The sequence below is a fragment of the Trichomycterus rosablanca genome, chromosome 7 (assembly GCF_030014385.1).
Source record: "Trichomycterus rosablanca isolate fTriRos1 chromosome 7, fTriRos1.hap1, whole genome shotgun sequence".
Classification (NCBI taxonomy): domain Eukaryota; kingdom Metazoa; phylum Chordata; class Actinopteri; order Siluriformes; family Trichomycteridae; genus Trichomycterus; species Trichomycterus rosablanca.
The window spans coordinates 35,441,968-35,455,488 of record NC_085994.1 but is presented as its reverse complement, the minus strand read 5'-3'; the positions used below and the strand labels follow the sequence as shown (position 1 = coordinate 35,455,488).

At 37.9% G+C, this 13,521-nt stretch overlaps 2 protein-coding genes across 2 annotated transcripts; both read right to left on the bottom strand.

Annotated features, from left to right (window-relative positions):
* Nucleotides 1–672: 672 nt before the first annotated feature.
* LOC134317906 (zinc finger C2HC domain-containing protein 1C-like) lies at nucleotides 673–2,153 on the bottom strand. The gene is made up of 3 exons (XM_062998641.1): nucleotides 1,865–2,153; nucleotides 967–1,731; nucleotides 673–884 (listed from the first exon to the last, which is right to left on the bottom strand). Exons 1-3 carry the CDS (start codon nucleotides 2,090–2,092, stop codon nucleotides 762–764), a joined length of 1,116 nt encoding a protein of 371 aa, XP_062854711.1. The 5' UTR covers nucleotides 2,093–2,153; the 3' UTR covers nucleotides 673–761.
* A 3,547-nt stretch (nucleotides 2,154–5,700) lies between these two features.
* tbx16 (T-box transcription factor 16) lies at nucleotides 5,701–8,563 on the bottom strand. The gene is made up of 9 exons (XM_062999310.1): nucleotides 8,548–8,563; nucleotides 8,250–8,406; nucleotides 8,019–8,121; nucleotides 7,434–7,598; nucleotides 6,971–7,117; nucleotides 6,784–6,854; nucleotides 6,568–6,656; nucleotides 6,254–6,464; nucleotides 5,701–6,142 (listed from the first exon to the last, which is right to left on the bottom strand). The coding sequence occupies exons 1-9, from the start codon at nucleotides 8,561–8,563 to the stop codon at nucleotides 5,701–5,703; spliced, it is 1,401 nt and encodes a 466-aa protein (XP_062855380.1).
* Between the last annotated feature and the right edge of the window lie 4,958 nt (nucleotides 8,564–13,521).

Below are 13,521 nucleotides of genomic sequence, written 5' to 3'. Positions count from 1 at the left end.
GATGTTTCCAACACTGTCATCTGATCATCGTACACTACATGGCTACTGCAAGTGTACACATACACTGCAAGTATGTGGTGTTTTGGACATACTGATCGCTAACAGAAGTATGAACCTAATTACAGCTCTCTTACTATAATGGTTAAGCATTCTGTCCTGTTTCGTTCTCTTGGTGTATGCCACGTGTACCTGCTCACTAGTCTAGGATGTGGAAAAGACGTTGCCTTTTTACTGACGTCTGAGTTTGATCAGCCTTTATTATTATTTTTATATTGTAAAAAATGCTATTTTATATTATATTTAGGTAGTTTTGGTGCTGCATGCTTCCAGGAAGCCTGGTTTGATCCTTGAGTTTGTTTCTCACCCTTGTACATGTTTTAATTGTATGAAAGTGTATGATGTCATGTGATCGACTGACACCTTGTTCAAGGTGTATTCCCACCTTTGGACCCAGATCAGGATAAAGATCAGGATAAATTGATTACTGAAGATACATGGATGAATGAACTGTTATGTAATATGGTGAACGTGAACCGTTTCGTATTTTTACTCTATTACCTTTAATCTACAGTTAAAGGTTAAAAGTTTACATCCAGCTGTAAGGAACGTGTATTTCAGGCTGAATGTTTGGTTCACATACAATGTCGATAATAGAAACATTGACAAATGTAAGATTTTTTTATTAGTTTTTATTTTATTTTGGTTTATTTACACAAAAATTGAGCAGAATTGTTGCCTAGTGGACACCCAGTCCCGCCCAGTCATTCCTGATGTTCTCTGGTGGTGCTGCACTTGGCGATGTGGATCTGGGCGATGCGTGGAGCCATGCGACTGAAGCAGTGCGGGCAGGTCACAAAGTCTGCAGTGTTTTTGCTCTTGGTCATCTGCAAATAAAATCTCAGTTACTTCCCAGTTTGAGTTCCAGTCAGTCATGAAATGAAAACCAGTGTTATGTGGAGGTCTTACCTTGAATTCTGCTCTGTCATCTGTGCTGATGTAGCCCTCCAGTCGCGTGCCTTTCTTCCTCTGCTTGCTGGAGTTAAAGACCGGGCGTTTTTTCTGCTGGAGCCTGGAGCAGATGTCAGTGTGGGTGTCCAAGCGGTTCTGGGCGAATCTGCGGCCACAATACATGCACTCTGGAAGGGAATGGCTGGCGAGTCGAGGATGACGGATCGATTTTCTCACTTGTTGTTCAGGAGTTTCATCAGAAGAGCCACTAGCGTTCATTTCTGCTTCTTCATTATTTTCTTCTTTATTAAATCGACCCAGGTAGTTGTATTTTTGCTTTTGTTGTTTCTTCGTCCCACAGTCCTCCTCCTTTTTCTCCAGAACTTTTTTCTTTGGAGAAAAATTCTCGACTTTTTTAACCGGCTTCCTTTCAAATTTGCCCAGGTAATTGTACTTCACCTTCTTCGGTCTATTCAAACCCTCGCCAGAATCAATGGGCGGTAGCGGGTCATATGGAGTCAATTTAATGTTGGAGGTCTCGTCTGAACTCTTTTTCAGCTGAAGAGGCCTCAGGGTGACTCGGCCAGTCTGTAATGGAAGCTCCTGCTCAGGGTAGTTTGTTATGTTTTCGGCCCTCAGCCTTTCCGCTCTCTTCTGCCGGAAGGATTTTTCGAACATTTGGGGATTGTTTGGGGGCTTGGGTGCATGGGGCAGGTGCTGTAGACTCTCTGCCCGTCTCTTCTCGATAACCGCCAATGGCAACGGGATCTGGGACTGGCGTTTCTGATTATGAGAAGAATTTGGGAAGAAAATTACAGTAATTTGATTAAAGTAACAGAACAGATAATACATATTCACATTTTAGAATTTTCTTCAAATGAAATCGTTTGATTTGATATTGTATTAGTTCAGGTACCTCAGATCTCAGGTTCTGCTCCTTGGTTGAAGCGTTCTTCTTCCTCTCTCGCTCCAGACGCTTCTTCTCAATAGACCCCAGAGACACGGGGATTTTAGAGGCTCTGCAGCGAATGTTCTCTTTACCAGAAGCTGCTGGGCCTTGTAGGACGTAATTCAGTCTACGAAATTCGTCCTGCAGTCTCTTGATTTTCTGTAATAACAACAGCTCAGTTATAATCTCATCCATGTTAATTGGGTATTAAAACAGGTGTGTGTGTGCAGGTGTGTGTGTGTGTGTCCTTCTCTCAGTAGCGCTGTAAGTAAAATGAACTGAAAGCTGATTTTTCGCTCCTTATATACTCTCCCTGATTATGACATCATCGCCCTCATGATGAGTTTCGGAATCCTGTGTATGAGTACAGGTCAGCTTACACCTCACCTACTGATATGATGAACAGAAGCCACGCCCACTCTGAAAATACCTGATGTCACACCTTGTTACTATGGTAACTCACTCCCTGCAATCATTTCTAATTTAGTCATTCATGTATTAAAGCAATAAGCCACGAGAGGCCGTGCATTACTGTGATTTTAGCACGGGGATGACGTTTTTGGCACGACGCGAAGCGGAGTGCCTAAAACTTCTTTCCCCGTGCTAAAATCATAACAGTAATGCACAGTCTCGAGTGGCTTATTGCTTTTATAAAACGGCGGTCAACATAAAATATAATAAATACAACAATGTTTAATTCATAAATGTATTTATTGTGTATAAACTTACAATAAAGCATTCTTCCGCGACGCAAAATAGTTCGATTAACAGTGTTGCTAGGCAACATGAGGGCAAAAATAACATTAATTTTTTCTATTCAGTGGCGTATTAATATGGAATGATGGGAGGTGGTCATAGGTGTGCGTTTATCGGGGATTTTACAACGGCTTCGAACGCGGCTCAGCCAATCAGATTTTAGGACCGGAACTATCCGTTTTATAATTACTGTTTTTTTTTGTTTTGCCACTGTTTTATCCTGTTCAGAGTCGCAGTGTGTCCAACATCCCGGACAGGTCATCAGTCCATCACATGGATAGCACACACAGCAATTTTGTATATCCAAATTACCTACTTTACATTTACATTTTCAGCATCTAGCAAACGCTTGTCCAAAGCGACTTACAGTACTGTGACAGTATATTGTCTAAGCAATTAAAAGATAAGGACCTTGCTCAGGGGCCCAACAGTGCTAACCTGGCAATGGTGAGGCTTGAACCAGCGACCTTTTGATTACTAGTTCAGTACCCTAACCACTAGACTACAACTTTGCATGTCTTTGTACTGTGGGAGGAAACCAAAGTTCCTGGAGGAAACCCACACAGACACACAGAAAGCACTCAGACTGCGCCACCCCGGAATCAAACCCAGGGCCTTCTTGCTATCAGGTGACAGTGCTACCCACCGATCCACTGTCCCACCCTTTAACTTAATCTATTAAATAAAAAGGACTACTGTAAAAAAGTCATTGTTGTTGTCTGTAAATTGCTGGTATTTATTGGTAATTTCTGCATCCCTGCAGAAAATCTAATAAATAAATAACATTCTGCTTCCAACTTTGTGGGCGGCTCGGTGGGTAGCACTGTCGCCTCACAGCAAAAAGGTCCTGGGTTCGATTCCCAGGTGGAGCGGTCCGGGTCCTTTCTGTGTGGAGTTAGCATGTTCTCCCTGTGTATGCGTGTTTCCTCCGGGAGCTCTGGTTTTCTCCCACATTCCAAAGACGTGCAACTGAAGTGAATTAGAGATACAAAATTGTCCATGATTGTGTTTGACATTAAAGACTTGAAGTAATGAATCTTGTGTAAGCAGTGATTACATGTCTTGTCATGTAACCAAACTGTCTAAAACATGACGTTAAAATCCTAATAAATAAATACATTTCTAAAATTTTTAGCAACAGTTTGAGAAAACCTGTGTTATACTGCCTGGTAATTTACCACTAAGGCCAGCTATACAGTGAGGGCCAAAAGTCTGAGAACGCTAGTGAGCATGTGTCTGTTTTACATAAGTCTTCAAATGATTACAGTGTTTTTTACATTATAACAAACTAGGGCAGAAAAACTGTGTTTATTTGTCATATATACATACACTTTTCTTAATGAAAGACCAGCTATGTCTATGAACTTGATAAATGAAATGAAAATTATTTCTGAAACACAAATAGTGACAAATAACTACTAATAATTGAATAAAATGGCATAGTCGGGGTACTATCAGATGTCATTTTTATTCAGTTCTTAGCATTACTGTATTCTGTATTATCTGGACTTATATTTGGGAGGACTAATAGGACTAAAAGGACTAAAGTCCTCCCAAATATAAAAGTCCAGATAAACCTGAGCTTGCCAGAATACGGTAATGCTAAGAACTGAATAAAACATGACGTCTGATAGTACCCTGACTATGCTAATGATGATTGCTCTTGTATTGCCTCAATTAATTGCAAGCCAATCTCCATGCATCACTCCCTCCCTTTAATTCCAGCCTTTATTGCAGTGATTAGCACCTTCGATTTGGGATGGTGGAGCCATTGGTGTCTGTCTGCTCTTTTGAGATGTGAAACGAGCCCGGCCTTCCCCCATTTTTATGCCGCTTAGAGGTCTTTCATTGCCGAGGAACAGCCCTATGCCAAAGTGTTTGTGCATGAAGTGGAGTTGGGTGGGCTCCTCATTAGTGGCAACAAAGGAAAAGCAAAATGAGAAAAGAAAACAAAAATAAGGAAATAAACACCATGGGGAGAGACGTGGCATTATTTATATGTGGATGAAAATGAAATGGTGATGTTTTGGACTCAAAACTAATGTTTCAGCATGATAAATCAGGCTGTGTATTAGTAGATTAATTAGAGTTAAAAAATATATTTATGGAATAATTTTGAATTGCAAGGCCTAACTTTCTTTATTGTCCCTAAAGTTTGACTAGAATTCAGAATCCTTCTCAGTATATTACAGTATATTATTGTAAAGATAAATTGGCCAACTGGAAATTGGCCAACTGGAAACTATTGAAAATTAAGTAAACAAAATATTAATGATTAAATAGAAATACCATGTCAAAAACATATCACTCTTAAATCAGTATCACATGTTCTGATCCAGTTCAGATCACAGTAAGTAGTTTAGGATATAACACAGACCTACTAATTACTCTCATCAAGTCAACGTGCTGGCCAGTCTACTCCACTTCCCCCTGAAAATGAAAACTTTGGGGGACACAGGAGGAACACAGCAGGCAACGAACTTGCATACAGAAATAAATAGCCAACTGATTTAGGACTGGACTTTTGATAAAGAAGAAAAAGGAACCAGAAGCACGAAATAATTTTTACGTGTTTACTTTTTCATTCCACACATTCAAGCAATTTTTTACAGCTATTTGAAAAAAAACCCACTTTCTTTTATTTACAAAAATAATAATTATTAAACCGCAGTGAAAGAATTCACCAAATAAATACACACATTCATGTTTCTGCCAGTCCTTTTCTGGCTAGGCGAGCCGCTACAACGTCTTAAACTGGTAGCACAATACAAAACTAATATACATCTTTTTAAGACTACGTCACATCATGCAGTCAGTACTTGCTTTGTCTGGAGTAGCCAAGAGCTTTAAGGAAATAATCTAGGTCCCTAAAATTGTCCCTAAAAAGTTTTTTGTTTTCCTTCTCCAAATTCCACGTGCCCTTGTCTGGTTTTCCACCTTGCCTCTTTTATCGAGAAGAACCGCTGAAGCCGAAAAATGCCACAGATACTTCTGATGATCCCTGAATGAGTCCCACACTCTGTCCTTTATCTTATTTCTCCATCTCATCACCAGCAGGAATATGAGAAGAGTGGGTACTGGCTCCAGTCTGGCACATTGGCGTGATGGTAGCCGTGATGCACAGCCTGGGTGCTGTAGTCTGCTGCCAGGTGGTGGTGATGGTGTGGGTGTGGTGGGTACTGGGCTGAGCTGGTCCCGCTCCACTGGCCCAAAGGCTGATCAGCAGTATATGGTGCGTAGAGCGCGGGATGACCCAGCATTCCCGGTTTAGCAGCCTGTGCCACAGCTACATTCAGTACACCGGGGTAGTCTTGAACGCCGGCCGTGGCGGCAGGAGGACACTGTGGGACAGCCATATCTGGCACACTGGTCTTGTTTTCCTGCTCCGGGACAGTGGCCACGTCTGGCACACGGGATTCGTAGTTGTTGCGTCCAACAATGACCATGCTGGAGGAGCTGGAGCTAGGCGACTTGCTGTAGTCTGAAAACCTGTAGTGGAAATGAATGGAATTAATGACTGAATAGCAATGGAGTATTCATGACATCACTTTTTATCGATGTATTATGGAACCGGACAGATTTTAAGTGGTCAATAAGTACCTGTAAGGTTGATATGTGCCATGTCCAGGGACAAGCTGTTCAGAGCTGTACATGTCTCGAACATTAGAGCTGAGAGGAGAGTCTCTTCCCAAGCTGTGTCCATTATCCCGATCTGATGCTCCTCCCCATGGAGAATTTGGTTCTTCCTTAAGACTGGCCTTACATTCAGCGCGTCCATCTGCCAGACCCTCGAAAGAGGAGCGGCGGGATTCTTTAAGGAGAGAAAATATAATTAATATCACCATAGATTGAATTGTATATTAATTTCTGTGAACTAATTTATAATCATAGACAACGTATTGAAGGATTTGTACCTGGTGGGCTGTCATGGTCGGATTCCCTGGCCAATGAGTGCAGCCTCTTAGCCAGTCGTTCTGCATCATTTGGCCCTCTGTTTGCACGTCTGTAGTAAACAAAGAAAGTCAAAATTTAACACTTAAAAACTGCTTCTGGTTTAGCAAAAAAATACATATTTAAGTCAAGAAAAACAGGCAATAGATCCACAATAAAGATGCCTTGCTGCTGCTTACCTTTTTAAATTCATGCCTTCATCCCTAAAACCTTTAGCAAAAGGGTTGTTGTCGATTTTCAGCTTGGTAATCTGTGTAAAAATAAACAACAATCATTCACATAAGTGTTTATGATGTTACAGTAAGTGTATATATTTTGAATAATATAGCCTGTATGCTTATTTGCTTATTATGTGACTATACAGACCTTGGTGTTCTGGTATGCCGTGACAGCAGTAAAAGTGGTTTCAGGAAAGGTGAAGGTCTGGAAGACACTCCAACGTACACTGTACAGGTCGTCGGCTTGCACAATATGGAAGCGGGGATGGTAGCGGTGCATGGAATGCAAGATAATCTGCAGAAAGGGGAAGAAAATGTACTTATGGTGAGTTTTATATAATCTAGAGCCTAAGCCTGGAGCACAAGTTGTCCAGAAGTTAGACAAAAGGGGTGACATGAGGGGGATAAATTATATTTTTAAAGCTCAGGACAAACAAAGGTTTCTTAGAGGCACAAGCCAATTTTTATTTAAAAATAAACTTTTATATAAAGATTGGCATGGGTAAAATTAGAACTGCGATTTTCTTGACCCTTGGAGTTCAATTACTCTCAAACCAGGTTGGGTTATTTCCTAGACTGTATGTTAAATATTTGTGATGATTGATACTTACATGTCCGTGCTGGTCGAGGGCATTGTTGGTCAGTTTAAGCTTGAGAAAGGAAACAGACTGCTTCATCCAGTGGCTGCCCGGAGCTGGGGAGTCCGGGTGGAGGTATGTCCTGTATGGTGGCTGCGGCTCAGCCTTGCCTGCCACTTCCCACTTGTCTTTATTCCACTGAAAATAGAGAGAGAGAAATATTGTTAATTTCATTCAAAACATGGTCCATGGTCAAGTAGAAGTAGAAGAAGCAACTGTCAAGGACGAGAGGACACTAACAAACCGGGGACTGATAGAATAATGGTAGAGGGGGGGTGTGAGTTTTGAATGATCCCCAGGTTCTCCTGTAAAAACAGGAAGAGTCTGGGCTCTTTGAAGTGGGGTGTGAGGTGGCTAGTGTAATCAGCGGTGAGAAAACTCTAGATATACAGATGGCCACCAACTGCTTAGATCACTTACAACTGATCTGAGGTCATCAATTTATCCACTCCTACATTTTTAGCATGCTAGTGCTAGTGTACCAATAATACACCCAAAGAAAGTTCTAGATAAACCCCAAATCCATTTTAACATCTTGTTTATATTCTTAATTCTTACCTTATATCTGAAGTTATCTTCAGGCACAATGTCCACCAGCAGGATGTACTTTGCATAGGGAACAAGTCCAGAGATGTTGATCTTACAATGAGGAAACATTCTCCTGAAAAGACCCACAGCATGGAATTATTAAAAAATTCTCCAATTACTTGTTGTAAGAAACCAGTAATTATAAAGATGTTCACAAAGTCCCAAGTGGTGGTTAACACTGGTTGCTGTCTTGACTCTTACCTGCCAGGTTTGGTTATGATCATCTCAGTGCCAATCTCATGAAAGGATTTCCAGAGCTCTGGGTCCTCCAAGGTCATCCTAATGTTGCCTTGGTGAAAGGAATCTGCAGTTCCTGCCATCGCAGACGGAGGTGGAATGCTAAAGTTGTGTTTGCGATCTAAGCAACAGAAAAGAGACAAATACAGGGTAACATTAGATTTACGGGCTACAGACACTCTTAGCTGGACCTTCCAAATATCAAGGAACCTTTAACAAAAGTTTACCTTTAATGTATTTAAACAGATTTAATTTCTCTCACCTCTAATAGCTTGCATTTCTCAACTCTTCAAGTTATTTTCTTGTTGAAATGAGACGGAAAAAAAACTAGAAAAAATCAGTGACTTCTTAAATTTTAGTCAAAATCTCCCCATAAGTTTCTTCAAGAGCTTCAGTTAGATCCACAGGTACTAAAACAATGATCACTTAAGTCCAGAGATAATGAATGAGCTCGAGAGCATCCAGCGTTCTGAGGAGCACAGTGACCACTGTCCACCTTTAAGGGGACGCCGACAGTGGGCGGAGCCTGGGCCCCCTTTCACACCCTTTGAAGTGGCCCAGAAGTGAGTCAATGTCATGATGCGATTGGAGGATGGGCAAAATCAAAGAGACTTAGCAGAGCCTTGATAGAGTCCTAACAGGAAGGGCACCAGCGGAGGAAGGTCGTCTTTATGAACTGCTAAAAGACTTTAAAACAAATACGCACAGGCTTTCCTCCGGCCCACCGCTGAGCAAGTCAACAGTGAAATCGCCTCGATGCTGCCAGCTAATGTGTGCATAGCATAGGTCTAAATGGCATAATTACACATTCACACAAACAGAACTGTGTGCACACCGAGGACTTGTTTGCTAATTCACACAAACTTATCCTGTAATTTTCACTAAAGTAACAGATACAGGGCCATTAAATTAGTGATCTTTAACAGATGCAAGAAAAGGAGGGTTAACAGCAAATCAGTATTAAATTATGAAGATGCTTAGTGGTAAAACACAAATAATAGCATTTTGTAGCCATCAAATAGATAGGCAATACAATATATATATATATACTATATTATAGTCACATTTCTGGTTAAGACAATATATTAAGCTAGAAATTATGATTCTGATCACATTTTTAATATTTGTAGAATATTCTGTAATATCTTTTTTTACACAGTTATAAAATGTGATATTATTTTATTAGTCATTGTATTACCTTGATTATTTTTCCCCAGTTAAATTTGATACTTAATAATAAAAAAACATTGGCTAATGCAGTTTATAGGCCTCAATTTTAGTTTTGTATTAAATTCCACATGCTTATTCATATTTCTCTTCAGCAGAATAATACAAAAGAATTTCTGAATATGTTAGTAATTGTTGGATGTATATTAGATTTTATATGCTACAAAAATAGTAACAAAAATCTACAACATTTTCTTAATGAAGCTTAAAAAAAATTCCCTGCATTGTATTTAGTCACAGTTGTAATTGGCTTTGGATTAAAACGTCTGTTAAACTGCATAAATGTAAATGTTATGTAATAATATAATCAACACTGTGTTCTGTAAAACCATTTAGAGATGACATGGTTTCGAAAAATTATGTAATATTATTGAAAGCTGAAATATTGTGGTTGGTTTTATTATTTGTATGTAGAAATGCATGGCATACCATGCCATGGCAAACATATCAACTGGCAAAACATCATTGCTACATTTATTAAATAATAATAATAATAAAATTTTTATTAACCGCTTTATTCTGCTCAGTTGTTGCAATGGGTCTGGTTCCAACAGATATAGAAAATCATGTCTGTGTAGACGCCTGGTAGGCAGACAGTACTGCTGATACTGGATCATAATAGGCTGCTGCCCTACCCGGGCACCTAATAATAATAATAGTACTAACAGTAGTACACCTAATAATAATAGTACTAAAACTAATAATAATAGGTATTACTCTACATTTTTTGGATTGGATAATTGGATTCTAAGAATTTGCCTAATCAGTGATTAGCTATGGAAATCTTTTAGATTTAAATGGACAATTTATTCTAAAAAAATATTAATATGTAATAATATGTAATTTATTTATAACTGTTAACTGTTAGGAACCTTGATATTTTTAGCTGTAGATTTCTACATTTTTAAATTCTCAGATTATTTCTTATTGCGACTCATTACGCAGTACACACGTTATCATGCACTTTCATTTTTTTGTAGTAAAAATCACCTCCATTACAGTTAATATGGATGAAAACCATAAACCACTAATAGACAGACCTTCAGGCAAACATGCAGGTAAACCTACCTGGGTGCCCTGGTTGTGTTAGCAGGGAAGGATGGGTGGGGGTTTGGGGGGGTCTCTTGTGTGTTGTGGATTCAGGGTGTCTAGACGTGACAATGCCTCAGTACTTAATCTCATTAGAAGCAGGACCACATTCCTCATGTGGGTTTAAGTTTGCTGTTCATGCAGAGAAAGAGACACTGGGTACAATCACATGAAAGATATACAGAATGAGAAGGGGAGGTGGATGACTGAATACTTTTACATGTTCTCTCATTTTCTTATTAAAATGATTCAGTGCTATACTTTGAAAACATAGAACATTATTTTCTGTATTAAACAACATTCATTTATTCCTGCAAGGGCTGTAATTAAATTTGCATAACTAAACACAAATCTAGCCTCTGTATTTTAAAATAGTTATTTAAATAAATGAATAAATCACTGTAAACATACCATAGAGGTGTGTGTGTGTGTGTGTGTGTGTGTCTGTGTGTGTGTGTGTGTAGGGGAGGTGACCAAAATGCCCATTTAAACCTGTTGTTCATTTATTAATTTTGACTTGTGTCAGTGAGGTGAGAAGTCCAAGAAGGCAAATATTCACCCTTCACAGGGTGCCAGTTTATTGCAGGTAACACACATACATTCACTGACTGTATCCTACTTTGGGGAAATTTAGGGCAGCCAATCCACCTACCACATGATTCTGGAAGATAGGAAAACTAGAATATGAAAAGGAACATAAAGAACTACTACAAAATACTTTAGAGCTATTAAATGATGTTCATGTTAATGTAGTCATCAGATGAAATTTTAGGAATTATTAAGGAGCAGATGCAGCTTGACTGACTGAGTAACAGAATGAGGTTAAAGGAGGAAATGGCTATAAAGGGTAATGAAAGAATTTGACTGTATGGGCCGGTACTTCACAGCCTGTTAGCACAATTGGTCTCCAGTTACAGACAACAAACAGTAGTTATATGGGGTTGAATCATCTCTGAAGGGCATTACTGACTATTGATATTCATTTGTAACTGAAAGCAAGCTGATGTGAGTGCTTGACCTGCTGTATTCACAAAATCAGGAAATAAGCATTGGAGCCAGTCTGGAGGCTCTTTGTAGACCAGCTGAAATGTGTAGCTGCAGAATATCAGAATCGTACATTCTGAGACCTGCACTGTGGCTAGCTAATAGCTTAAACCTTGCTTATTGTAGCTAACCGAATAAATAAAGGTATCAAAATACATATGCAATACACTGCTCTAACTTCTATGTGTCATTTTGTTATGGCATAATAGCAATTTTATTTTTGTATATTTTATATATATATATATATATATATATATATATATATATATATATAAAATATACAAAAATAAAATTGCTATTATGCCATAACAAAATGACACATAGAAGTTAGAGCAGTGTATTGCATATGTATTTTGATACCTTTATTTATTCGGTATATATATAACATTTTAAATGTAAATCAAGGTTAATCCAGATCAAATTAAGCAATATTTAACTTTTCAGTTGGTCACAACTCACACCGTAACAAAAATGATCCTTAAATAAATAATGTTCAAATAAGAATATATAAGCATATTTTTGTTAAAAAATAGTTAATATTTTTATATAGAATATAAAACTATTTATTAATATATATCTTACAGTATTTTAACATTATGTATTTAATATATATATATATATATATATATATATATATATATATATATATATATATATATATATATATATATATATACATATATATATATACATTATATATTGTAATTCATTGTAATTCATTCTTAAAGTATTTAACATTATTTATTTAAGGATCCTTTTTTGTTATGGTGTGAGGGCTATGACCAACTAAAGTTTATTAGTGCTAAATTTGATCTTGAATTTTACCAACTTTTATAAAGATTATAACATAAAAATGTTTGAGTTTTTTCTGAAATAATGCTCAGGCCATATTTAAATAGATATCTAATTATTAATAATATAATAACCAGGACTATAAGAAGTGACCACACCACTCACCACTGACTGGAGTCCAGTCAGCTTCAGGAGTTATTTCAAACTGTCTCTACTTAATACATCACTAAATACATCTTCAGTACGGTGAAAATATAAATAAAACCACAGTAAAGGTTTCGGATTATTAGGGTCTGGTTTGCTAACAGCACCCAGAATCAGTTGCATTTAATAAAACAGTTTTGGGATGAACTTCTTGAACAGATTAAAACCCATATTTTAAGCATAACGTCAAGTCGGTTAAACAAAAAAAAAAACGAAGCTATATTTAACAGTGACAGTATCAAACTTCTGTTTTGAATGTAGCATAACCTGTGATGTGTTTGTTAGATCACAGAACATTTTTTATCAAACCTTGTGACTTAAAGCTTATTCTAGCAAACTCTTTTGCCCAGTGCACAGTTTATGACTTGTGAAACTGTACAGTGAATATTACATCACCTGCAAGTGACATTTAGTAATTATAGGGTATGGACACTTCATGATTAATTTGCAATATGGTGTCTTATACTACACTAATTATTAATTACAAAAACAGAGCATCTTCTTACAATATCTGCTGTCCACAGAAACATCAGAATCCTGTATGTAACTGCTTTAACGATCAAGATTGCAACATGAAGGCAAGTGTAATGAAATACTCATTATTTCAGACCAGTCAAGTCAAGCAGTCACCTTATAGTATTAACATGAAAGACTATGTTACAATCAAATCATTTTCTGGAGGGAAAAATGTGTTAAAATATATCAGTCTGAAAAAGACTTTTTTAAACCTATAAGATGCCACAAAAACAACAACAATGGGTTCAAATCCAAGGACCTAGTGACAACTTATCCAAGAGGTCCCAAAATGACCCAACAAAATACAAACAATCCTAAAAGATTTAAGTTTGTAAACATAAGCATTGTTGAAAAAAGTCTTAAC

Excerpts from the sequence above, each read along its gene's own strand:
- LOC134317906 (XM_062998641.1), bottom strand. The coding sequence starts at position 2,092 with ATGGATGAGATTATAACTGAGCTGTTGTTATTACAGAAAATCAAGAGA. Across the intron at positions 1,732-1,864 it reads AGCAGAACCTGAGATCTGAG|AAACGCCAGTCCCAGATCCC; the intron begins GTACCTGAACTA and ends TCTCATAATCAG. Across the intron at positions 885-966 it reads ATGACAGAGCAGAATTCAAG|ATGACCAAGAGCAAAAACAC; the intron begins GTAAGACCTCCA and ends TTTTATTTGCAG.
- tbx16 (XM_062999310.1), bottom strand. Across the intron at positions 8,122-8,249 it reads ATCATAACCAAACCTGGCAG|GAGAATGTTTCCTCATTGTA; the intron begins GTAAGAGTCAAG and ends GGGTCTTTTCAG. Across the intron at positions 6,143-6,253 it reads GGCACATATCAACCTTACAG|GTTTTCAGACTACAGCAAGT; the intron begins GTACTTATTGAC and ends TTTCCACTACAG.